Genomic DNA, 27,993 nt, shown 5'->3' on the forward strand with positions numbered 1-27,993 from the left:
CAAAAGACCAAAACGCCCCTCAAGGTCACACAAATCACGGCATAACCGGTCCACCAGGCACTGTTCACAAGCTATTCGTGCTTCATATATGTAAGATTTGGGGCAAACTCCTTATAAATTTTAGTAGTGGGAGCCTTTTCGTATTGTTCTAAAATTCCTATTAATTTTGTACATTTGTGATCAATTTAATATCAGATTTTATAGCATATTGGCTGTTGCTCCAAATATATAGGAGAAGGATTAGCAGAGCACTTATATTTTTCATAAGAAGTAACAATCAAAATTTCCTTTAAAGAAAAAAAAAAAAAAGCGAAGAGGACTTCCTTTCTCCATATAAAAATACTTTTTTTTTAATTTGTTGTAATCAAGTTGCTAACTAACTTGCTATTAATATCCAATATATTACAAAATAAACAAGAAATTATACACAACAATCATTGTGCACAATGGATCGATTATAGCGTAATTCCCAGCAACTTGGGGGGTCTTTTGTTTTGTTAGGGGTAGTCCGCTGGGTGCACGCGAACTTCGTGGGAAAGTCGTTGCCAAGCTGTCCGGTTTACATAAAGGTTGGGATTTTAGTATTTTACCATGGAATATGTTGTCTACTTTTACTTTCGACCGTACTCAAATAGGATAGCTGTCAACTGAATAATACCGTTTTGACAATAAAAAAAAAAAAAGACAAATTAATAGAGGGGTCCTTTTCTATGTGTACTAGGGGTTTTTTTAGGGATAATTTCAGAAACCTCCACTGAGGTTTCTAACAGTTTCATTTGTCACTTTCAAACTTTAAAAAATTTCACTTATCTCTTTTACTTTAAATTTTTTATATCATTTACAATTGTTTTTAAAATGTAATATTAAAAAAGACATTTTGGGAGAGTAAATATACTCTCATTCCAAATTTGCTTTTTTGCTGTCTTTCTTTTTATTACCAAAACAGTAAGCATATTATTAACAAATAAAAACAAAAAAAATGAATGAATGTTTATTTTGATTGGATAAAATATATTGTATTTTTTGAATACCAAAAGTTAATATTTTAAAGTTTATTTGAATTTTTTTGCAAGTTATAATGATAATATTTTTTTAATGTGAAGTGTTTTAAGTTAATTTAAGAAGTTTTGTAAATCTTTTACATATTTTTTATTTTTCTAATATTTTTCCAAGTCAATGGTTTGAAAAGTAAAAGGATACAGCATCATAAATTTATATATAAACTTGTTTGTGTTTTTTTTTAAGCTGGCATAAAGGTATTCTCGTAGTTGTAAATTATTACTAGTTATTTTTAAGAATATTGTAAATCATTTATAAATTTAAGTAACTAGCATTTCTTGTTCGAATCAATGACACAAAAACATTAAAGAGTTTTTCAATCTCACAGTCAACTTTTGTTAAAGAACTACATCGATCAATTTACAAAAATTAAGAGATAAATTTGATGTGTTATGATAATTAAGAAATCACATGAAAAGGATAAAGTTGGAATGAAATTGGATTCTCTTTTCCAAAATGAGTTTTTTAATATTATATTCTGAAATGAGTATCAAATGTTACAAAAAGTTTAAAGCAAGGAAATTAAGCGAGATTCCAACTAGTATACTAAGGAAGACAAAAAATCGGCAAAAAAAAAAAAAAAAAAAACTTACCTTTGAAGAAGTTGCCTGCCTAACCTAACACACGGGTCCAACCAGTACACTGGGGAAGGACAAGAAATCAATAATAAAAAGCTGCTGTTCATGTGATTTTGTCGCGAAACTCGTTACCAAGAACGTACGTGCTACTGCATTCATTAACCCAGTCTGAAGGAATGCATGCATGCATCAAAATCAGTCGGCAACAGGGCCGCTCCACTAACTGCTTCGGACGGCCACCACCTACCGTTTCAACTCTAGCACCTAACGTTCCTAAATGATGATCAAAAGACCCCCAAGTTGCTGGAAATTATGCTATAATCGGTCCACATTCACTGTTCACAAGGCAACTCACTCTTTCAGCGTAATGATAAATTAGACTCGTTTTTCAGCCTTTTGCTACCGTGTCTTTGTGTTTTTCTTCTTCGTTCGATACGGCAGTCATGTGTGTGCTTGTGTGTTTTTTCCCCGCTACACAGGCAAACAAGACCTTTGAAATTAGGTTATTTAACATTTTTAATGTAGCATTAATAAGTAAGTAATGCCTAAAATTAGGCAGAACTAATTGCATATGGCTATACATGTGAATGTGTAGCCTTGCTCATTAGTCACATTACTCCTCTAAGATTAAGCGATTTGACAATTTCTTTTTCTTTTTTTTTTTGACAATTTCAGTTCGCTAGCATGTACTTCACATTTAATACTCTAACGGAAGGAAGAAAGAAAGAAAGACAACCATAAAATGGGTTTATCATTTTGTTCTGTTTGCTTGTCTTGAATAAGCATTCAAGCATATTTAAAAAGCCTTTCAAACCAACGTAAAATTGAATTAGCCTTTTTTATATATTCAATGGATTTTTTTTTTACCTTAGTAGGTTTGGATACATGACACATAATTTTTATTCAAAATATAGATTTCTATATTGTATGTGTAGCATGCAACCAAATTTACTTGTGCAAAAGAGTTTCTATGGAATAGAAAAGATTAAATTTTTAAAATTTGAAATAAACAAATCACGAAAATTGAGATATTTGATTTGATTGGTCAATTGATAGAAGAAAGAAAAATTAAAAAAGGAATTTGATTTTAGGAGAGAAAAATGATTATAATATTTGATTTGATTGGTCAGTTGATAGAAAAGATTCGAATACTCTTCAGTGGGTAAATCCAAATGTGCAATTGCTTAATAAATTCTCTTAAATTGATTATTCCAAATAGAAATTGTATTCTGATCGAAAATTATGTAGCTTATTTGTGCCATGTAATAAAGGAAATTCCATCTCTAGTTGGGTGTTTCGATTCGGATAGGAAGAGAGTAATGCATCCCACGGGCCAGCTCAAGAAAAGAGAGCTTTGGCATATCTCTTTTCTCTCTTGCTTAGTTTTTTTTTTTTTTTTTTTTGTTTTTGGAAGGATGTTTTGACAACAAATTCAATCTCTAATCATCTAACCTTTATAAATCGTTTACTTTAAATTGCCAAATTGTACATACATGTAACGGGACCATGGACAACTTTTAAGAATAAAAAAAAAAAAGAAAAGAACAAAAAGGATTACTACATAAATTGTACTCGACAAACTAACCTAATTATTATCAAAATTATTTATCACTTGAACTGGACTGTTGGACAAACTGGTACCAAGAAAGATACAAAAAAAAAAAAAAAAAACCCAGCCCACATATGATTTTTTTTTTTCTCTTTTTGGTTAATCCCAGATGGGGTAGTTTACTAAAATGTAGGAGAGGCAAAAACCTGACCTCCAATCGTATGTATATGAGGCCTGCGCATGATTAAGATCATCGTTATTTTCGTTGTGGATGTAGAGAGTTATTTGGGGCAAACTTATTAGCATAAACTTTAGCAGTGGGGGCCTTTTTGGTATTGTTCTAAAATTCCTATCAATTTTGTACCTTTGTGATCAATTTAATATCAGATTTTATATCATATTGGCTGTCCTGTTTACATAAAGGTTGCAAGTTTAGCTGACAATCTCGTTTGTCACCTTCAAACTTTAAAAAATGTCACTTGTCTCCTTTACTTTAAGCTTTTTATATCATTTACAACTCGTTTTAAAATGTAATATTAAAGAATTCATTTTGGGAAAGTAAATATACTCTCATTCCAAATTTGCTTTTTTTGTTGTCTTTCTTTTTATTCCCAAAACAGTAAGTATATTATTAACAAATAAAAACAAAAACAAAATGTATGAATGTTTATTCTGATTGGACAAAATATATTGTATTTTTTGAATACCAAAAGTTAATATTTTAAAGTTTATTTGAAATTTTTGCAAATTATTAAGATAATATTTTTTTTACTGTAACTGCTTTGAGTTAATTTAAGAAGTTCTGTAAATCTTTTGCATATTTTTTAGTTTTCTAATTTTTTTCCAAGTCGATGGTTTGAAAGTAAAAGATACAACACCATAAAAGTGATATATAAACTTGTTTGTGTCTTACTTTAAGCTGGTGCAAAAGTTATTCTTATCGTTGTAAATTATTGCTAGTTATCTCTAAGAGTATTATAAATCATTCATAAATTTAAGTGATTAGTATTTCTTGTCCGATCCAATGACACTAAAACATTAAAGAGTTTTTCAATCTTACAATCAACTTTTGAATTTTTATTAAAGAACTACATCGATCAATTTACAAAAATTAAGAGATAAAATTGATGTGTTATGATAATTAAAAAATCACATCAAAAGGATAAATTTGGAACAAAATTGTATTCTCTTTCCCAGAATGAGTTTTTTAATATTATATTCTAAAACGGGTTTCAAATTTACAAAAAAGTTTAAAGCAAGGAAATCAAGCGAGATTTTTCAAAATTTAAGGGCACCAAGTGAAAATGCTACACACCTCAGGGGAGGTTTCTGAAAGTATACCCTTTTTCATTCAAGACTTCAGAATAGGCTTTCATGAGCAATGAGCCAGCATGCAGTAAGTGGGTGGCACATTTTGATCGAAGTAGTACAGAAATTCTGCAGTTGTAGCTATACGCTCATTTGGTGGTGGACCGAACAGTAATTCTGCAGTTGTGCATTTGTTCATATCTTTCTCATCAGTAAACAACTAAGCATTGAAAACAACTAATGGGTAAAGGCCAGCTAAGCATTGTCCCTTCACCGTTCAGTGAACTGAATGGGGCAGTCCAAATTCACTAACTCCGGCTTAACACAGCAGCAGCAGTAAACCAAGTATCTCCTCTCAAGATAATGTAATAATCGCATGGACAATGTTACAAACACATGGTATACCCACGGCGCAACTATGGTGGTTCTAACTAGTATACTAAGGAAGACAAAAAATCGGCAAAAAAAAAAAAAAAAAACTTACCTTTGAAGAAGTTACCTACCTAACCTAACACAGGGGTCCAACCAGTACACTGGGGAAGGACAAGAAATCAATAATAAAAAGCTGCAGTAAAGAAGATGCCTAGCTGTTCATGTGATTTTGTCGCGAAACTCGTTACCAAGAACGTACGTGCTGCTGCATTCATTAACCCAGTGTGAAGGAATGCATGCATGCATCAAAATCAGTCGGCAACAAGGTCCCCCCCACTATAACTTCTTTGTACGACCACCACCCACCATTTCAACTCTAGCACCTAACGTTCGTAAATGATGATCAGCTGTCAAATTTTGAATTGGAAGCAATCCAAGGGTGCACAGAAGATGGCTGGACCATTTACCACGAAGTTCGCGCTTAGCTAACAGAACAAAAGACCACCAAGTTGCCTACCCGGACGCCATGCGTCAGGTACCTAGATTCGTTATTTTGCTGCTGTGTCATGTTTGTGGTGTGTTTTTTCCTCACTGTACGGAGAAACAGGACCTTTGAAATCAGGGTTATCTAACATTCTTCATATAGCATTAATTATTGCATCGTTAAGCCAACGTTGGACTTAGACTGTTAAGTAAAATTAAATTCAATTAAATTGATCAATTATACTTTGAACTTTAATGTATCTAATAGGACGTGGTTCTTTATTTAAAGGTAATTTATATTTCTATGATGGGTTGAAATTGGAATCTAAAAGATAATAGTAAAATTATCTATAAATAGGGTTACGATACCCGAGTTACACGTATTCCTAAATAAGTTTATGCTAACGGTGATAAAGCTAACGGTGATAAAAGACACGTTAGTTTTATGTTTAGTGGATTTTTTTTTTATTTTACATTAGTAGGTTTGGATGCATGACACATAATTTTTTTTTCAAAATACAAATTTCTCTTTTGCATACATAGCATGCATCCTATTTTACTTGTGTAAAAGAGTTTCTATAGAATAGAAAATATTAAATTTATAAAATTTGAAAAAAAAATCATAAAAATTGAGATATTTGACGCTGGCTCGGCACTAAAACCAACTTTTGAACCAAGAAAAACCAACCCCAAACGCAAAGCTAAATCACAAACGGAGGCAATAGAATCAAGTCATCGAGATCTGCAAACATGGCTATAGATTTTTTTTTTTTTTTTGGGACGTGCAAGACCTTCAAGCACTGTTAGCCGTCCCAATCAATTTTTTTTTGGGACATACAAGACCTTTGAGCATTTCGTTACTTGTGGTTTGGAAAAACTCTCACGTTGTTTATATTAATTTCAAAACTTGAAATCGACATCCTAAAGGTGTAAGGGCGAATCTTTTTGCCTTATATATTCTGGACAAGTTGCAAATATGAAGCAAAAGATTTAGGTCGGAAGAAAAAAAGGTGTGAAGCAGATGATTATGTAACGATTTGACATTAAAAAAATGCAGGCATCTTCGTACTGTGAGAAATGAGTAACTTTAGATTGAAAAAGAAAATTAGAAAAAAGATTATGTAGCGATTTTATATATATACAAGCCCACCGCTCCACATGGGCATCACTGATCTCTAAAGAAGCCCAACCCAGGAAACACCAAAAGGCCCCAACACCCCTGCAATTCACAGAGGCAACAACATAACCAAACCACTGCAACTGTTCACTACTGTTTATATATTCATCCCCACTTTTACATAGGTAAGGTAAGATATATACTCTCTTTATAATTTTTTGGCATATGCGTGTGTGTGTGTAGAATAAGCTTATGACATAGGTAGAATTTCAGCATTCAAATCCAACTTAAAATATTTGTTTTGAGCAAACAAGGACGGAGTCTAAATAATTGGACTTGGATATTGAGATTTCGATTTTGGTGTGACATTATGATATCGGAGCGAATCTTCTGTAATATCTGCATGAGATGAGATTGGGTCAGAGGACGCAAAGCCTAAAAAAGAGGGATAAAAGTAATACCCCATCTCACGTCGAATAAGTTAGTGCTATAAACTAATACAATACACAAATAGTGTGTGAGCATTCAAATCTAATTTAAAATATCCATTTTGAATTAGTGAGAATGAAAATCAAATAATTGGACTTGGCTGCTGAAACTCAGGTCGCGTCTTGGGCATACGTGCCTAGGGCGTCACAGGACTCAGACTGATATATAAGTAGAGGTGGCAATTTGGATTGAAATCCATTTATCCATCCATATAATCCATAACTAAATGGATTTGGATTATCCATTTATAATGTTGGTTTTAAATGGATGACCAAAGTAAAACCATTAAATTAAATGGATTTATATGGATTATCCACAAAAATCATATATATCCATTTACTTAAAAACTAAATAAAAGAAACCTGTTGCATGTTTTTCAACTCTATCTCATTCCTCTGTTCTTTAGTGTTGGCTTCCTCCGCGTTTATTCCACCGGCCTTATGAACACGTTGATGATGATGGCAACTAGCAGCCGCCATCAAATCATAAACGTGGTGTCTCAATTTCTGCTAATTCAATGATATACTAGTTCCGACCTTTTAACTCTTTTACCGCAGTGAAAATGTTTAATTTTGGACAGAAAATAAAGAAAGCAACTAGTGCCTTGCCTGCTTAAGTCTGTGCTCAGCAGTGACAAATACAGAAAGACAGCCTTTACCTTTCCAGTATGACCAAATGCTTGTGTTGCATTCTGGTTTTAAGCCAACTTAAGGAGCCAACTTAAGGATTAAGCCTTGATGGGTGGGAGATCAAGAGTTTAAATATTACCTCCTATTAATTGTCACAATATGTGATTTTTTTCAAAAAATTCATACGGGTGTGGTTTAGTCCTCCGTAAGCCCAGTTGAACCTCTCTCCTTAGATTATGATGTGATTTAGTCCCCATTAATCCCTCATTAATTACCATATGGCTATTTGTACAACAATCTTCATGGTTAGTTCCAATTATTTTTGTCATTTATTGATTTTTGTCATTTTCAACACCTAAAATTTACAAGTACATAAAAAAGTATTTTCATATTATAAGAAATGGTAATAAAAAAAAAGTAACCAAAATATTTAAATGGATTATAAATGGATAATTGGTTTTTATTTAATCCATTTAGATCCATCCATTTAGATCCATTTAATAAATGGATCTAAATGGATTGGATAAATTTCATCCACCATCCATTAAGTCAAAACCAATTATGAACCATTTATCCATATTGCCACCTCTATACATAAGCATCAAAGAACGGTCAAGGCCCCAAGCGGATGAAGAACCTCATATATTTACAAGGCTGAATATAAAAAACGGTTATCTACAATATTCCAAACACTTTTATACCAACTGAAGCACGTACCGTTGAAATCTAAACGGCAAGACACTCAATTTGGGTAGAGAAATGTCTCTGTTGTTGTTCAGGAAAATTGTCATTTTCTTGAATAAAATAGCAATCTGAAGCAAGTTTAGATTACAAGAATCCTCTTAAACAGCCGTAGTATGAGACTGGTATGTAAATAACCAGGCAGCCTCTCCAAGTACGTACTCAAGCTATGTACATTTTACCTAGAACATTTTCCCTATTGCTACAGAGCTAGAAATAAGGATGGCAATAGGGGTGTGGATTGGGGCAAGGCGGGTTCGGGGGAAGGAATTTTTTCCCCCGGTTTAGAAATGGGGTAGGCCCTGCTCCATCCCCTACCCCGCCACTCGCTACCACAACCACCCTCGTGTGAACAGATCCACAATGAGAATCTCATTTTCATGTAGCTATTTTCTTTAAGTTTCAACAGAAGTTAATGGAACAAGAATCAAACTTCTCAAACCCTACTTGGATGTTCATCCAAATATCAGTAGTACTATTAATTTTATCATCAATTATGGTTTTCCAACTTCTCTTGATTTTCGGGGCTTTCATTCTTCTCGTTAAAATGCCGGCCTTGTTCAGTTAATTCGTCCGCCTGATTTTTCATCTTTCAATCAAGAAACGGTTCAAAAATCCCTCCGGTTGTTCCCTTCTCTGTAATGCAATGAAATCATTAATTGTCCAATGAAGTCATGGGAAGAAACTCGGTAACTGGTTGGGAACCTGGTATACAATTTCAAAGATTCTCCAGCCGATAAATCAATTAATTAACAATAAGATTAATTAGAAGTCCAGATTAAAGTTGCGGTATTCCTAGCAAGATCCTTCTGCTTTGGAGTGAAATCTGCTGCTACTTGAAATATGGTTGAGAATGCTTGTCATATCATAGAAATCATTTCCAATTAATTAGGTAGTGCTCTTTTTCTATATTGATTCAATGAAACAACAAAAGTAATTTTTAAACTTTTTTTATTTTTATTTTTTGATGATCATATTTTTCAAGTGAACCTAAGACGTACAAGCACAAATGAAAGACTTCAAAGTCAAATACGAGTTTCGAGTTTCAAAACACGATAGACTTACCAGCTGAACCCGGTTGGGTCTCGTCTCGTGGAGCAAAGTATTTTTTTCATGAAATAACGGATCTATAAATAAATTCAGCAATAGCCCACAAGTCCACAAACTAGACCAAGAATCGATGAGGTCCCTACTTACCATTTTTCACTTTCGTAGTTAAGTTTCTTGCGGAAAGGCCCAGAAGCTTGTCAAACCCAACCTTATTTTATCTTATACTCTATTGGCTTTTATTGATAAACAAGTAGGCTTCTATTAAAAAGAGTAGGCGTCTATTAAACTCCAACTATATTTCAAAAAAAAAAAATTATTGGAGTCTTGTATTTTTTGGATGGAAAATAATTCAATCCTTTTCAGGATGTCAAGTGTATTAGAGCGTCATATAATGTTTCTCCCTAATTTCAAACTTTGTAGAGGGATTTTTTTTTTTTGGAGTCCTCACAATCAACTTCTTTTACAAATCTTTTCTTTTATATCCTTTTGTCCCCCCAAGTCCCAATTGAGCTATTAAAAAAAAAAGCATTTTTATAAAACATGTCCCGTCAAAGGCGTAATCTTACCATGTTAAAATTCAGAACTTTAAACAAACGCCTTTATTATTGGATTTTCCCCTCATAAAAGTTGCTAGCCTTTTTCATCTTTTCCATAAAACAAGTTTCAACTTTGAATCTTTCATCAAATTAAATATAACTACAGCTTGTGCTATTTTTAGAACCTCACTTTACTCAATAATTTGACAAGTTATTGTTGACTTTTGTTTATTGTTCAAGTAGTGAAATTTTTAGGAGGATAAAATTAAGAAAAAAAAAGATGATATAAACTAATACACAAGTAAACCTTCTTTTCTACCAGAGCTTTCCCGAATAGTTGTTTCCCGAATGTTTTAAACAAAGATGCATAGAGCAACTTGAAGCAGATCTGAAAATTAAAATTGAAGAGAAAATCTGACTACCCAACGTTTTGTAATGGAGTAGCTTACTTTTAATGGAACCTTTTTTTTGTTTAATACCAAAAAAGGGTTAGTATGCACATAGCCCTTGTTTAGTACAGTTTATGACACGAGATTTAGTTGCAAAAAAAAAAAAGTTTATTTAAAAAAAATCCAATAATTATGCAATGCAAGCTCATCTAGATTTCTTCAACTGGCAAAAGTACATTAGTTCATACAATGTTCGTAAAATTTCAAAGGAAAACTTTAATTTCACAAAGTGCGGCCTATGAATAGATTCACGGAGCGCTTTTACAAATTGTCTTTGCACATAATCGGAAACTGAAGAAGACGTGCATGTACATTATTACGTAAAAAAGGGTCTAAGTCCGGATGAGCCGAAAAAGTAAAAATAATAAAAAAAAAAAACCGAAGGAAACTTTGTCCCAATGGGTACCCATTTATTACTCAAATATTCGCATTAGTTGTTTGAGATAATCCCATTTAAGGCCCAATTAATCTGTTAGAGTCTATCCTGCACAAAATCCCTGGGACATGGACAGGTCATTCGGACTTGAAATCATTTGCCATCTTTAGTTGTTTGAAACCATCAAATGGGTGGAGAACACGACATCACTTGTTATATTTGACAATTGAAAGGGAAAGATTACCACCAAACTAAATTACAATCATATGAGCCAGAATTTGGAATTTGAATCAAAAATCATATCCCTAAGTACAGAATTTGGAATCCAGTAGTTCACTTTTCATACAACCGATCAAACGTTTAAATTAAATTGTAAAATTCTATGAGCCATTTTTCGTTTTCGTTTACAGAAAAAGTCCAATTCTACAACATGGAACTTGTACATACAATTATGCTAACCTCACTTAATATTTCTTGGCAAGGATGAAAAGATTAACCATCAAATGAATGTTCTTTTTAAAGAAACTTGGTGCATTATAAGTTCAGATTGATACACAGAAGGAGCTATTTAGCAAGAATTAAGATTGAACATCTTTTTCTGAGCCCTTGAGTTTATGTGACAATGTTCACCTTTGTTTCTCTTGCTTGTCGCCACAAGCACTGGTTTGTCATTCCTTTCATTTTCTCCAAAATTAATTATTTATCTTAATTTTCCAAATGTGTGGTAACTCAATCACTGGGAGTTCCTAATTGGTTATCCTGGATTTGCACCGTGCCAAGTCCAATGTGTGGTATCTCAATCATTTTACCGTAAAGAAGTTCTTTGATTTTCGTTGTTTCATTGCTTCGCACGTGAATTGAATATTTGTCTGGAGAATTATGCAGCTAAAACGGGAAAACACTTCAAGGACAGAAAACCATAGACCGTGAACCCCAAAAAAAGGGGCAAAAAAAAACCGATAACTAGTCCCGGTTACCTTGAAATGCTGGAAAACCAAAAAGCTTTTACCAAAGAAGTTGCTGAGACTGATGATGAGCTTCCAAACCAGGAAATTCCTTGAAACTTTCCCCTTTTTTCTGCTTCAACTTTGTGGACTGGTATTGATTAACATTGCAAGTAGGGAGATGAATGAATGAGGAAGCAGTCAAATTAGTGAGAGCGGATAAAAATTGAGAATTTGGCTTGGGTTCCAACGTCCAGAGACGTGGACGTACAATTTCAAGGAGAAAAGTCAGTGAAATTTTTTAAACATACATTTCTTTTGTGTCCTTTCCAGCCTAGCCTTTTCTATATATGGCATCATCAACCATGACTTGCTGATGTATATGATCAGTAAAGAAAATTTATAGATATTAAATCAAGAGAAAAGAAAACAAAAAATCAAAAGTCAGCTTTCAAAATTTTCTATAAACTTATCTGTGGCTTAAATAAGGCAAGAATTGAGGCAAATCTTGGTATGCTATTGAATTGAAAATGCTGAAAATCACGACGATCACAAGAATATGAACTGCAAAAATTTGTGACGTCGACCAAGCTGAAGGACTTCTCACCTCAAGGTTCGCATTCCCTTATATCTTGCAAATATATTGCTTTGGGTCACTTTTCCAAACATTACTCGCGGGATTTTTTTACTTCCATAAATTTGTGGATCATCATGGTGTGCAATCTGCTGAGAACTGATTTCCTTTAGTAGTTGACTTGAAAGGTAATAGTTTCAACAAATAGTCCAATATCATATATAACATTTATCTTTCTCTTTATGCTTTGATCTATAAGATATCAGACTTTTTCTTTATAAAAATAAATTTAGCAAATGATTGTCAATTTTGTCTTACCTTTGATTAGTTTACCACACACATTCTCCAGTTGCGATCTCAATGTAACATGTACGCAAGCAGTTTCTTTTCCTTGTTGGATACTATAATAATGTCCTCTGTAGCTGATGGCTTGTTAACTTGAGACTTCAGCCAGCTATTTGAGAAATTCTCCTCTTTTTCTTGTTTTTTCCTCATTCCTTTCGTCTCTCATAGCATTTGACTTTCTATGTTGCAGGTAATATACTTTCTGAGATTCCCACAGCAACATCTGCTCAGCTAGGTAGGAGTACCTGCTGATGTTCTATTAACAATAGCAGGTCATTTCCTTTATGGAAATGAAATCAAGGGTAAATTACATTTTACCCTCCTGTGGTTTTCGCAAAAACCACATAACCCCCTCATGATTTTAAAAGCTATACATAAATCCTCTGTGGTTTGGGTTGAAGTGTCAAATAGACGGAAACTACCTATCGTAACGATTTGTGGGCGAAATGTCCAAATTACCCTAATATAAATACAAAAAAGGCAACAACGAACACGGCCGGGGCTTCCCTTTCCTTTCATTACTTCTTTCTTCACAACGAAAGGAACCGCGTCCGCAACAGTCAAAGTGGTGGAAGGCCCACCAGAGTCAAAGGGAGAGCTTTCTGCACCTCTCTTCAAGAGATAGGATTCCGGTTTCTGCATCTTTCTTTCTCCCATGCTTTTCCGTTGGTCAACTACCAAAAAAAGCCATTTCTGAAACAAGAGCTCTAGTCATGGTTTCATGCTGTATGGGAGCTGCTGATTGTCCCTGTCTAGGCCCCCACCAGTGATTCCATACTGCCCTTCTCCATTGTTACCTTCGCTGCCATGACCAGTACTACTGCTGCCATATCTTAAGCCAGGGCCCCTGCACCAGCCCCTGCCGTAGCCATAGCTGCTGTCCCAACTCCCTTGCCTGCTGCTTGCACCAAGACCATAGCTACCACCATTCCATCCATCACCATTACCGCCGCCATTTTGACCATATTTACTGCCTGGACCACCACCTCCACCCGATCCGACCCACCACCATTACCACCTACAGAGCCAAATCCACTGCCGTCATTGCTGCCTCCGCTTCCAGCCCCATAACCACCACTATTACCATCAACAGAGCCATATCCATTGCCGTCATTGAAAGAGATAAGGAGCACAGATCTAGGCTTTATTGTATCCGTTAAAGTGGTCAAGGGTAATATGGGAACGTTTCTTACTGTTACCAGTAGTACAAGCGCGTGTAAGACACGAATCGTCACGATGGATGTTTTCCGTTTATTTGACACTTTAACCCAAATCACAGAGGGTTTATGTATAGCTTTTACAATCATAGGGGGGTTATGTGGTTTTTGCCAAAACCACAAGGGGGTAAAATGTAATTTGCCCTGAAATCAACTAGCATTCAGTTAAAAGTTCACTAAATTGAGTAATCCTTTTTTTAGCAGATATTATCCTTCTTTCTATGTCATCAGGCACTTAAAGATGACCCTTTGACCCCTTAAAACAATGAAAAAAACGGATGTCCTGACTTTGTGATATTTGTTAATCATTTTCATTAGAAGAATAATTTTAGGTGAATCACCAGCTGATGTGGTTACATTATCTGAAACCACATTCCTTCCTTTACCTCATCGTACAGCAGCTGATGGTATATTTCCTGCCCTAGACCAATTTCTGTTTGTCCTTTGTTCCTTTATTGGTTGCATTTAACCGAGTTCTTTGCGGTGTGAAGACTCTGAATTAGGCTCAAACTGAAATCAATTAACTATAAATTGGAAAATAATTAGTTATGATTGTTCCTTGATTGAAAGTTCTTAACCACGATTTTTCCTCTTCATAACTGGCCATCTCAAACATACTGTGATTTTTCACAACAATAGTCAATACCATATCAGATGACATATAAAGTGCATGGCTCTTGCAAGACAAAACTGCATCTGATTTTTTTTTTTGTTTTTGTTTAATACAGTTGTTTCTGAAAAGGAAAAAAAATCATTCCATTCAAGTTTGATCTGTTTATAACCAAAGAAGTACAACATAAAAGGCTCAAGTCACATAGAAAAGTTGATGTAAAAGCTTCTTCTATTCATTTATTCTAAATGTAGATACTTAACTCCAGAAGGGATTTAAATGTTATTCTGATCCTTCTTTAACATGCACGTACAATCTATAATTGCTAAAGAATTATCAGTGGAACTGGATATATAATTGCTTGAAATAGAAATCAGAAAAAAGCACATACATATAATGGTTTAAATTGATATTGTGAAAAAACATTCTTGGAGTACGTTTTTGTTGATAATCAAGGAATAGTCACAAAAAACTGTATCACTGCTCTAGTTACAATCAAGTATAGAAAAAACATCGTCTAGGTAGGGATAGAAAGCTAAACATGATGAAAAACAGCAACTGTAATACAGCTAAAGAAGAAGCATGTACTGAAAGAAATTTGGCGCTGGTGGACAAAGCTTCATTTAACACTTGTTTTTGCAACATAACCTCTCTTGCGGCGGCAATTTTGTGGCTACCTGAGAAATATTGGCAAACAACACTTGATCAGTATAGTCAGAAACACAAAGCAAATTCATCCATGATACTAACCCAAGTACAATCATGGAAATTACATTGTAATTCTACTTCCTTCCAACTTATTGTGGCTCTCAATATGAAATTTCGAATTTAAACATATGCCAACATGTATACCCTTTAACTTTATCTAGAAAGCCTGTTAAGAGAAGGGGAAAAACAAGACAACTTTCAATAGCGGAAATGAAAAAAAAGAAAATAACAAACAAACAAGAAGAAGGAAAGAGATAGAAAATAAAATATTTAAATTTACAGAAATAAGAAAATATTAAAAAATATTAAAAAGCTGTATGCAGTAGATTATCAACATAAGTAGATAACGTGCGAAGAGCTGTGATGACCTGGAGGTTTTCGTCGTCCTCTCACGTGCCGCGCATGTGATTGAGAGCGTTGTTTTCTTCATCGCGCGCTTCTTCTCCTCTGCCGGTACCCATGTGCCTCCTGCTGCTTCGCATTAAAAACTTGTTTCTCAACCTGCTGCTGCGCATCCTGCTGCGTCGTCTGTCACGTTGATAGACTTGTTTCTCTATCTGGCAGTATCACAGGCCCCTTCTTCCCAATGCATTCTCTCTCTCCTTCTTTTTTGGACAATGTTGCTCTGTTCTTACCCCTTGTACATGAGCGTGTTGAGATGGCCGGTTCTCTTCTTACCAAGCAGGGAGTCTCGAGCCTCGTTCTCTCGCGTTCTCTGGGTTGCAGTGGTCCGGACGTTTGGTTCTCCTCCTCTTCTCCTCCGTTGTGAGTTTTCTTCTTCTTCCTTTTTTTTTTCTCCTTTCCGGTGAAGTACATCTTCGTTGTGAGCTTTCTGCCTGAAGGTGATGTTTTTGTCCTCTGTTCTTTGTTTCCCTTCTCGAGCCGCGCAAGGAGTATCGGTCCTCTGTTGCTCGGGTTCTCTTGGTTTCAGTTGTCCAGATCAGCTGCCATCCGGTCGGTGCTCCTCCTCCTTCTCCATCGTAAGTTTTCTTCTTCTTCCTTTCAGGCGAGGTGCGGTCTTCGCTATGAGTTTTCCTCTGTAATTTTTAACCTGGGGACTGATGTTTTTTGTTCTTTTTTCCATTGTTTCCCTTTTCGAGTGGCTCCTGTCTTGCTCTCGGGAGAGGTTCGCTCTTGCCAGCCGTTTGGTTCATCTCCTCCTCGTTCGTAGTAAGTCTTCACCTTCCTTTCCGCTGAGGACCATCCTTCGTTTTGCCTTTTCTCTGTATTTTAAGCCTAGAATTGCTATTTTCGTCCTTTGCTGCTTCCCTCCGAATGAGGGTTACTGTTCACAAGCTTTTGGTCGTCCTCACGAGCCTCCCACGTGATATAGTATAAGGATTCTCTCTCCAAACTTTTCTCTTATCTCAATTCTTTACCGATCCTTTCTCTTTTTCTATAGTTTCTGCTAGGATTTTTGTGCTCTCCCTCTGTTGGTCTGCTGCTCCTCTTTGTTCTCAAAAAAATTTTCTGATCTCTCTTTTCCTTCTCATTATCTTATCTCTTTCTCTTTCCTTTTATTTCCTTCTTTCCTTTCCATTATCTTATCTCTTTCTCTTTCCTTTTATTGATATTCATATTTGCTTCTATCTTTTTCTTTAATATGATCTCAAGCAGATCTGCATTTTTTTCATTAGAAATAGTTAATATAGAGATTAATGGTGAATAAAGCTCCATCGCCATGTTAGTTGGCTATTCCTATACTCAACATTGGTAATTCTATGGTTTTACTTCCTTGTGTTTTTTTCTTTTTTTTTTTAAATTATTGTAACTGATTTAAACCTTTCTTTAGAATGAAAAATGTGTTGCAACTAAAGATGATTAAAGCCCCATGACTACAATCAGCAGCTAGCCATATCAAGCAACATGCTCTACCATCGGTAATCCCTCATTACTTCCTTTTTTCTTGAAAAAAAATTATATTATGGTGATATGCTCGAATTCTCCCTTTTTCTGACATTAAGCGGCATAGAAACAATGCACTTACGGAGTAATAATTTTAAGAAGTAGGAAAATGGGTTGTTCGATGGAATTTTGAAAAAAATGTTACTGCCGATAATGCTCTGTTTGACGCTTGAATCAACTATTGTGTATGACAAGAAAAAAGGCTGATATTTTAGAGAGATCGATTTCCCACAAAGAAAAAATGAAATTAAAGTCTGCGCACTCAATTATTTCAAAATTATTATTTATGTACAGTTCACCTCTTTTCTATTTCTTGTTCGATATTTGGTAATTTGAGTGGTGTTTGTGATTTTGTGGAGTCTTCATTTAACATCCATCACCTTGATTTGAAGGTGACCAAAATTCGTTGTTTGGTTTTTCTATTATAATTATTTGACCCCATTTGGCACAGATTATATTGTGTTTGCAATTCCTTATTCTGTATCTTAATTTTCCCAGGTGTTTTTTTGTTCTTTTCCTCCTGCACACATTGTGCTTGTGAGACTGTTGGCCAGGTTTTACTTGAAAAGAATCTAAGATTAGGCATTTATTATGACATGACAATAATGCTATACGTAGTTCACTTGCTTGAACCCTGACTTCAAGAAAGTTGGATGGTTAAGAATACCTATGTCAGGTGAAGTAATTCTCTAAAAAGCTTTTTATTTGATGTCAATCAAAATGGACTGTTATTTTCATGAATTGATTGAAGCACTTGCAATGTACTTTAATTTCTTTTTACTAAGTTTGCATATGTTTAATTTCATTTTCTATTGAATCACATTAGATTAGATAGATAGTCAAATCTAATGGGTCGGTTGGCCTGTGGTGCTTGTTCCCTGTGTTAAATTCTTTTTCTTTTTCTTTGAGTTCATTTTTTTATGTTCATTTGCTTTTCCTTTCTCACTTGATCTGAATGATTATGGTTTTGTGTGTTTTAAGTTTTATGCCAATTTTGTGTTTCTGAAATTCAAGAATTCTTGATTTATTGCTATATAAATGTGCCTTGTAGGCTAGCTGTATTGAGACTATGGTAGATGGTGTCCAATTTGCTTGCAGATTTTGGTATTTGGCGTTAGTTTCTTGTGACCCTTTCTTTAATCTTTTTTCTTACTGATGTTTGAATCGTGCCTTGATTTTGTTTTTCCTTTTTTTAAAATCCAGTGAGATAAGTCTATGATCGTCTTAGAGAGTGCTTTTCAAGAGACATATTTAAACTTCCTCCCTATTAAGTGTTCACTATGTGCAGGAGAATAACAGCACATGTGGGTGTTATTTACTTATAAGATTAATTACAAAACATGCTTGTTTTTAATTACAAGTTGTTCCAGATTTTCAGACCAAAGTAGCAGCAGTACTACTTTTTCACTTAATTAGTTCATGCTCTAAAGTTTTGGTTTTTTACTAACCAATTTTAGGTTCAATCTAGATAGCCACTCAACCTAATTTTTTGGTTTGTTGAATGCAAGGCCAAGGTATTTGCTCATGTATGCCCAAAATACAGGTTTCATTTTAGCTAATGAATCTTTAATTCACAGGTCTACAATGTTCCCGGATTACTGAAGTTTTGTTATGCCAATGGCTATCATATACATATTAGGAGATGAACACAAGGACTATAATAAATAGAGGTACACACAGATCATTTTCTATGCTTGAGGTGATATATTGTTGGTTAAATGCCATTTGGTAGGTTTATTTAAATGCACATACTAGCAAAGAATGTTAGGTTTTTCTATGCCTCAACTCATGCCTTTATTTTGATATTAAGCAATTGTTAATGAATACGAAGTTTAATGAATCTGATTCAATGCCTGTTGTAGTCTACCAATTTTATAACATTATTTTTGCATGCATTGAAGGTGCTCTTAGGTGATATCGATATTTTCCAAGCAGTAAAGAGGGTCTGGCCATTTATTTTCCCATTTTGTTTTCTTTGAGTTGGACTTTCAACATATAAGACATAGAGCCAAAGGGGGTTCTACTGTTCCAACTTTGGTTCATATCTGTGTAGTTATGTTTGGTTGAGCATACACTATATTATTTAATTGAAAGTGAAATTCTATTTAAGAATACTGATTATGTATCTGTGCAGTTATGCTTGGTTGAGTATACACACTATAATTCTCCCTATTAACTTAAAAATTAATCTTAACTTAATATTCTTCAATTTTATTAGTGGCAGGGATGAAATGGTAAGCGTTAATGAAATGGCTGATATGGTTCTCTGTTTTGAAGCCATCCATCCACATTGCACTGGGTGTTCATGATTGTAACTCAAATTACACTCTCAACAAGGAAAAAACTTGGTTGGGCCTTCAACTATGATATTGAAGGTATTTATATTGAGCATTACATGGTCAGGCTTCATAGATTCCAAGCCAACTTTTACTTTCTTAAAACCTTGATTTCATTTGTTGTGTTTTTGGTTCTTCACTGGTATAAATAGGATGATAACTAACTGTTCCCTATTGTAATTTTAATAGGATGGGCTGATACTTACATCTAAAAAGGAGAAAGCTTATGGTGTAGATTTATCATGGGACTTCTAAGACATTCAAAACCTAGGCTCAAGTGCAATTTGGCTCAGTTTGTGTTGCTGATGGCGACTGACGAGTGACCTTATAGTTGTTTATGCTTAATGAAGTGAATTTCTGTTGCATGTAATCGTTATAGCAAGTGTCAAAATAGAGAAATGTAACATAATAGTCTTCTTTTTAGCTACTAAGGCAAACTGTATATGCTGCCTATGTGAAAAGGGTGCAAGTTTTCTCATACTATATGTATCTAGCTTTCTTTGACAAGTTTGTGATGATTTGAGACCGTATATTAGTTTTTGAAATGCTTGTCATGTTGTTGATGTGCATTAGTAATTGGCTTGTGTTATCTAACGAAATCAATTTCTTTTTTATTTTTCAAATTATATTACATATTACAGATGCTTTATGGGCATTCATGATAAATTGCAACCGCGCAGCGCGCGGTCCATGCCTCCTAGTATGGATGAATATAAGAAAGGGTGTAGTTCGTAGTTCAGCATTATAGGAAAGGTACCCAGTAGAGGAAAACTTAAGCCTTTCAGAGAACATGCAACAGCTTAAAATGGAAAAAGAAAATAACACAGGGAAATTTATAATTATGTTGAACTCAAAAATAAATAAGAAGAGAGAAAGAGAAACTAATATACTTAAATCCATTTTCTCATCAGATCAACTCAAAAGGTGTTAGCAATTCTGCACCTCAAGAAAGTTAAAAAAAAAAAAAAAAACCTTGAGCTCATTACAAAAAGTGTTAATCTCGATTCCTACACAATCGCAAATTCTATGCTAGTGGAGAAGCAGATCATTTTGGGGAAGAAAGCTCAAAGAAAGGGGATAGTTGGTAACATTTAAGGAAGGGGAGAAAACACGTACATGAGAATCCGTCAGGATTTTGATCAAACAGGTGGTCTTCATCAAAGAAATGGGATCCGCTACTGCGTGGTAAAATATGGGTCAAGGGCATTTTTGGCACAAGGATTTTCCCACTCTAACGATTCCCACCACTCTTTATCTCCCTTGATTTTATGAAGAGTGCTAGGAAGAGATGGTAGTCCGTTGATGGTAGGAAGAAACAAAGGCAGCCTCTTTGCCTTTGGACAACCGGATATTTCAATCTGACAGATTGAATTGCAGATCAAGGCTGCCTTGCAAATATTATTCAATTGTGGCAGCCAACACAGATTCAAAAACTTTAATTTTGGAAGGATGACTGTGGCGGTGGCTCCACTTGAAGTCAATTGGATGCCATCTGCTGCTATCTCCTCCAGTCCTTCACAATCTTCAACTCCTAATATTTCAAGATTTTGAAGGTTCTGCAGCAACTGCAGTGTGAATAGCTGCTTCATGTTGTGACATCTAGAAATCCACAATTCTTTAAGGGAAGAAAAGGTGCTAGCTGGAAGCAAATATGGTTCTGAGTCTCTGTAAAAAAGACCAACCAGATTTGGCAACCCGTTGAGGCTTAGCACTTGGAGATCACGGAGTGGACTAAAAGACGAGACTTCCAACTGATCACGTGGAGAAGCAAAGGACAATTGCCAGAGGAACTCTATTCCAATCAAATCCTCAATAACCAATTTAGATAAGTCGCTTAAATTTGTAAAATTCCTAAAAGCATCTGACAAGCACCTAATGACCATGCCCTCACAATCCTCGATTGTCAGACTTTTCATGTCATCTGGCAGATAGTTCCATCCTCTACCAAGCTTAAACTGATGGAAATACAGTTGTTTCTCCTGGTCCTCACAATCACTGTCCCCGTCATAAAACGGATCCTTAGTTAAGATGTCATTGATATAAACATTATAGTATTTTGGCCACCGAGTAATTTTATAAAAGTCCGTAAAAGACAAACATCCTATAAAAACTTCTAATTGGTTCAACACTTCTAAATCCATAACTTGTACCCTACCATATGGCAATAATAGCCATTGAAGACGGTGAAATTGGGAAAATGTCCCTTTTGGTATTATCTTTCGTCTTAGAGCCCAACACTTACGCAAGTTAAGACTTTCGAGGTTGACCAGTGACTCCCAGCCTTCAGGTAAATCCTCAATCTCAGTTCTGGATAGATCCAAATCCCTCAATTGCTTGAGCTTTCCCAGTGGTGGCACAAATCGGAGGCCTCCACAACCCTCCAAAATCAGAGCAGTGAGATTCACCAAGTCTGAAACAAAATTAGGCAGTTCTGTTATACCTTTGCAGTTTTGTAGATTCAAAACTTTAAGTCCACACATGTGCTGAAAGAATGAATCTGGGATTTCTTTTATGGAAACCCGAGAAAGAAGCAAGGTTGATAGTTTAGGACAATTTGGTGACCAGGCTGGCGGAACTTTTATTTCTGGTTGTTGATATGAAAATGAATGAAAGGAGACTGCATGGAGATCTTCTGCCCATTTTTTTGGTTCCAGTGTTACTTTAGAATTTCCCTTTCCTATGCTTTGCACCAAGAACCGTGGTACATCCCCGTTCATCTGTAGGTTGGATTTTCCGTTCGTGATTCTTAATGCCATATCTCTGACCAAATCATGCATCTTCACACAGTCACTCCTTCCGAAATCTTTAGTTTCTTCTAGCAAGCAAACTTTTATCAGTTTGTTTAATATTGTGTGACCTTCAACAAATTCTTTTGCTCTTGAGTCCCGTTTTGGCATCAGCTCTGCCCAAATAAAGAGGTCTGTTAGGTCCTCTCTCCTTATATCACTATCTTCCGGATAAAGACAGCAATACAAGAAGCAATTCTTTTCACATTTATTCAGGCGATTGAAACTCCATTCCAGGATGCGAAACACCTTTTTTTCCATCTCATCATACCCTATTGAACATGTTTTCAATTGTTCCAATGCATTTCTCCACTCACAAATGTCGGTCACACCTCTCATGCTTCCAGCCACTGTGACAATACCCAGAGGCAAACCACCGCACCTTCGCACAATAGACTTGGCAATATTTTCCAAATCTCCGTGAAGCAAGGTCTCGCTACCAAATTTATACTTGAACAAATCCCAAGCTTCGTCTGTGTTCAAAGTTTGCAAATCAAATTTTCTTTGACATTGTATCCTGTCGCACACTTCCCGTGAGCGTGTAGTCAAAATCAATCTGCACTTGTTTGGATGAAGAGGAATCCCTACCCGGTCTAAACAAAATTCTTCCCAAACATCATCCAATATGAGCACTACTAATCTCTTCATTTTGCTGAATGCCCCACGCAATATATCTGCCCTGACTTCTTCCTCGTCCCTACTTGATAGACGACCAATGCCTAAGACATTGGCAACCTTATCCTGCAAACTGGTGACACTGAACTCTTGAGATACTGTAACCCAAAGCACTTGATAACTGGGTTTTTCTGAGAGATGGTACTTGATGTGCTTTGCCAGTGTGGTCTTACCAACTCCACCCATACCATAAATCCCAATGCTTGATATATCATCGGTCACCAAGCATGGCCAAATTCTCTGCAAAGCTTCCTCGAACTTTACTCCAAACAATTTGGTTGGCAGGCATGGCTCCCCAATTTTGTCATAAGTAGCGAGCACAAGCCCATTGAAATGGTGGCTCTGCTGAATAAGTTCTTCCACCTGAAGTTGCAGCTTTCCTACAGGATCCTCCTTTAGTGGAAGCCTCCAAGATGATCCTCTTCTTTCCAATGCATCAATTTCAGGACTTAATTTTTTAACGTCCTTCAACCAACCATCAACTTCACGTTTCCTTTTCTTTTTACCTGACATTTCTTCTCCCTTCACTTCTTCTTCTACGTCAGATGCTTTGCAGCACAATTCTTGCCATTTCCTTTTCAGCGATTGCATGTTGTCCATGTCGCTCCTTCCCATGTAATCTACTACAATCAACTCTGCCGTCTTTTCTACCAAAGCTTTCCCAAATACTTGTATCATCTAGAATGCAAAAATATATCAAACTTAGGTGCAGAAGGCAAATTGAAGCAAATCTGAAAATTAAAATTGAAGAAAACATCAAAGTTACCATGAAACTGAATTTAGTCTACACATTGTTTAGGTTTTTTTTTTCTTTTTCTGTGGGTAGGTCATTGTTTAGTAAATATTAATAACCAGAAAAAGAAAATGTTTGTCACTCAATTTAATAATTGTTTTGGCAATAAGCTAATCTAGGATTCTTCTGACTGACAAAAGTACAATAGTTCATTCAATAATTGGAGAAATGACAAAAAATTCTAAAGATTGATTTTGAAAAACTAAGAAGAAAAAATTTTTGAAGCACTAAATTGATCATAGAATATCTAAACCCACAAATTTTGGAGTTTCAATAATTTTACCGAACACTTCTATATATTACCTTACGGATTCTCATTATCCCACACCCAATCTCCATTTCTCGTTTATGTTTGTAAACATTGAGTTCGTCGAAATACTCTTCTTCTGTAATATTTAATTCCGAAATACTTTTCCTGTGTAATATTTAATTCCAAACTTTATGGGATTCTGAAGAAGAGTTGGCATAAATTTTTCGGCAAAAACTAAGGTCTAAGCCCACATCACATGTACAAAATATCTCTAAGAACCATTGATTTTGTGGTGTAAATTTAACCCACTTGATGCAGCTAACTATTTTTTTTAAGTGCATGATTCATGTGTTAAACAAAATTCATCAGGAAAATGCATGTTCTTTGTTTATCCAAAAAAAAAAACGAAAAGAAAAACTATGCACGAAAACCTAAAAAGAAAAACTATGCACGAAAACCTTTGAGTTAGATAACTTGTGTAAATTTTTTTTCAATTTTTTTTAATTTTGAGTTCATCAAATTAAAGATCTAAAGAGAATAGGCAATAGGAGTGTACCCTAAAATATGTTAGGATAAAAATGGCTCAAGCACATTTTCCAAACACATTTTCCCTAAATATTTTTTTTTTCAAAAAAGTAGAAGGAGTAGGAGGAGGGGGACTTTCATTAGTGTAGTTTTGTTGCTTATTTGTATTGTCTAATTTATTAAATGTGAACTTTTTGAGTGGTAATATATATATGTATTAATTGTTTTTAACTTTTAAATATTTGTTTTTTACTAATACAACTTATATACATGCATAATAGGTATTTATGGAATAAAATGTTCATCTCTCTCCTTAAAGCACTTTTCTAATGTTCCTTTTTTTGATTGGCCTTAACCTCATGGGAGGTTTGTGTAATTTTACAAACTTCAGGAAATGTTAGTGAAATTGTCAGAAACTTGAGGGGATGTTTCTGAAATTGTCCCTACTATCTATTGAGTAGTGTACACTCTCTTCAAAGAATGTCTACTACGTATACTAAATATTACGATAGAGACAAATTTAACTTCAATACCATCGATTCCGTAGTATGTATTTGTGTTTTTATCCTTTGGCTTATGCAATACGATTTCTTAAATTTCCAAGCTATGAGAAATTTTAAGATATTGTGCTTTAATTATAAGAAAAATTACATGACTATTTAATTTTCATGCATATTGATTCAGCACTCATGCCAAGTAATTAATTGATAGCATCTTTTAATCGTATACTATATTTTGTTAGAAAACTGTTCGAATAGAAATTACCCTTAGACAAATTGATCGGTAGAAAAATCAAAGTGATCACAACTTAATAAAAAAAACTTTAAGACATAAGCATGAGGCATGAGAAAGCAAATGCTGTCAGGATTGTTTTTTCATTTTCATATAAAACTTTGAAAGGGCTTTTCTTGGGTTTTGTTAGTGAACAAATTTTTCAAAATTTAGTTGAAATGAGCCTTCTAACAACATAAGATCAACTAGTCTAAGACCTTCGGTTATCCCAGAACTTCTTCAGGTTCTCCCCTCCCCTATAGTGTAGGAAACTATCGTATCCGACCAAGAGAAAAAAAAAAAAAAAAGATCAATTAGTCTAAGGGGGAAGCAAAGATTCTTTGCAGGATGAACTGGTAGTTTAGTCGTTCGAGTGGGTGCTTAGAAGTAGCGGTGGTAGTGCATAGATGTTGCAGATGATTTGCTTTTCACTTTTCATCATTGCACGGACAATTAAAATTTAAAAGCTATCACCGCCGAAAGGGAAAAGACTCGGCCATTGATGTTGACGAATTGTCCAGAGGAAAAATCCAGGAAGTTGCAGGCAGGCTTTTCAAATTTTGGAAATGAAATTATCTAGGGTAGGCAACTAGTGGGCTTGAAGCGGGGAGCCTTCCCCCTTGTCGCCCATCTCCCAAAAGCTCCGTCCGCCTCCACGTAGCAACCCCTGCACGTGCACGCATGGGTGTCCACCTCTATTTTTATTTGACTTTATTTATATGTATACAATGCTGATAATAAATTTACTAATTATTTTTTTTGAATTTTGAACCAATAATTCAACATGAAATAAAGTTTAAAAATTATTTTGTTCTTTGTGAATTCATTTCTCCATATAATATGAAATTTTGGTAAAATAAAATGTAATCTTTCTTTCTAATTACCTTTTGCTTTCTTTTTATTTATTTGGTAAAAGGATATCTTTCTATGTTATCTATAATCATATATATATATATAGATATATATATATATATATATATAATCATATTATTTTATCTATATTATATTCTCCTGATTTTTTTTTTCTTTCCATCGACAGAAGAAATAAACACATACAGTTAGATTAGAAACACTCAGGAGTCAACGCCAAATCGGACCCTAAAGTCAGTCTAAGGGGGACCCACAAACCAACACCATCCAACCAATTGGTGACAGGAGATGCGGCTGAGGACCTTAAACCCAGAGTAACTACCCCACGATCTTTCGATGTGGGATGGTGTCCCATCCCCCGAGCACACCCTCGCCAAATATATGGTCTTTTTCTTTCCATCGACAGAAGAAATAAACACATACAGTTAGATTAGAAACACTCAGGAGGCAACGCCAAATCGGACCCTAAAGTCAGTCTAAGGGGGACCCTAAATTCTCCTGATTAAGAAGCGTAGCTTCACTTCTTGTTGTAAATGAACAGTTATCATTGTTAATTGGACGAGGAGAGGAGGTGGAAAGTTACCAGTGAACATCGAGAAAGTCTTTGGAAGGAAGATATCTGACAAAAATACTTTTGAATACTAGTCCCTACTCCTTTTTTTTTTTTTTTCTATTTTTACTTTTTTGGTCAGAAAAGGAGAGTCCCTATTCCTTGATCTGCCCTTTTGGCACTTCATATTTTTTAGTGCATAATGGAAATGTAAGCTTTATTTGATTCCAAATTCACAATTAAACTGTAAACAAGAATCAATTTATTTCTTGTCAGCTATAGGATGTGCATTCATCTATAACATGCCAATAATTTTCATGGGATTGGACCCTTGCTTTGCAGCTTAAAATGGAGTACCTGATTCTTTCTATCTTGTTTTAGCTAGTTTTTTTTTGTATTTCACTGGTACAAGTTTCTTCATTTTTGTAATGGAATGTATAGTTAATATAGCTGATGTAAGTATATGAGAGTTCTCTCTTTTAGTCCAACTTAGATGCTAATTAATGAAAAGCTATTATTAAAAAAAAAAAAAGAAGGTTGAGCCACCTCTTGGCATTAACAACTCCTGATTATCATTTCAAACAATATACACGTATGAATGCTTTTGAAATTTTCAGTTCTGCAGTGCAATAACAAAAACCAATCTTTGATTCCATAAGCCAACAGCTCAAGTGATATTAATAATTTATGTGATGGCAAGTAAAAATTGCAAAAAGACAAGTAAACGAGACTTTCTTTTAAGTCAATAATATGCAACTGACCACATACATCTTTTTATGAAATTTCAGATGTCCTTAACTCCCAACTGTTCATGCAACAATATACTCAAAACGATTTTTTAATATTAAGCAAGTATGCAACAAAAATAAAAACAATAAGACGAGACAAAATGAACAAAAAGATAAAGAAAAAATGCTAACCAATTTTTGGTTACCTTGAAATGTTGGAAAACAAAAATCTCAGCCCTTATTTGTATGCTTCGACTGGAAGAAGCTGAGAAAGATGATAAGCAGCCAAACCCGCCAATACTTCCTTTTCTGGCTTCTACTTTGTGGGCTAGTTTTCAATACCTTTTCATGTAGAGGCACGAATGAATGAGAACATGATCAACATTGGTGAGAGAGAGTAAAAATTGGGAGATCACGGGGAAAGTTTTGGAAATCAGACTCGTTATGAAGGAATCAGTCGAAAGTTTGTAAACATACATCTTTCTTTGGGTAAGTTTTATGAGCAAAATTATATATATTCGGCTACTTCTTTTCATCCATCCGTGTAGCTTCTCAGCAGGAACCATATGGTTCAATTTATGAAATTATGATTCAAGACTTTGCTAAAGTCAGTCAATGTCAAAAAGGTGGAACTAGTAAAGCATGCCGAAGTGTTTAAAATTGAAACAAC

General features: G+C 34.9%; 1 protein-coding gene across 1 annotated transcript; it reads right to left on the bottom strand.

The window, feature by feature from the left end:
* Nucleotides 1-20,244: 20,244 nt before the first annotated feature.
* Nucleotides 20,245-27,986, bottom strand: LOC113688272 (putative disease resistance protein At4g10780). The gene is made up of 2 exons (XM_027206050.2): nt 27,530-27,986; nt 20,245-23,514 (listed from the first exon to the last, which is right to left on the bottom strand). The coding sequence occupies exon 2, from the start codon at nt 23,512-23,514 to the stop codon at nt 20,551-20,553; it is 2,964 nt and encodes a 987-aa protein (XP_027061851.1). The 5' UTR covers nt 27,530-27,986; the 3' UTR covers nt 20,245-20,550.
* Between the last annotated feature and the right edge of the window lie 7 nt (nt 27,987-27,993).

This window comes from Coffea arabica, chromosome 5e (assembly GCF_036785885.1).
Source record: "Coffea arabica cultivar ET-39 chromosome 5e, Coffea Arabica ET-39 HiFi, whole genome shotgun sequence".
Classification (NCBI taxonomy): domain Eukaryota; kingdom Viridiplantae; phylum Streptophyta; class Magnoliopsida; order Gentianales; family Rubiaceae; genus Coffea; species Coffea arabica.

Excerpts from the sequence above, each read along its gene's own strand:
- LOC113688272 (XM_027206050.2), bottom strand. The coding sequence starts at position 23,514 with ATGATACAAGTATTTGGGAAAGCTTTGGTAGAAAAGACGGCAGAGTTG.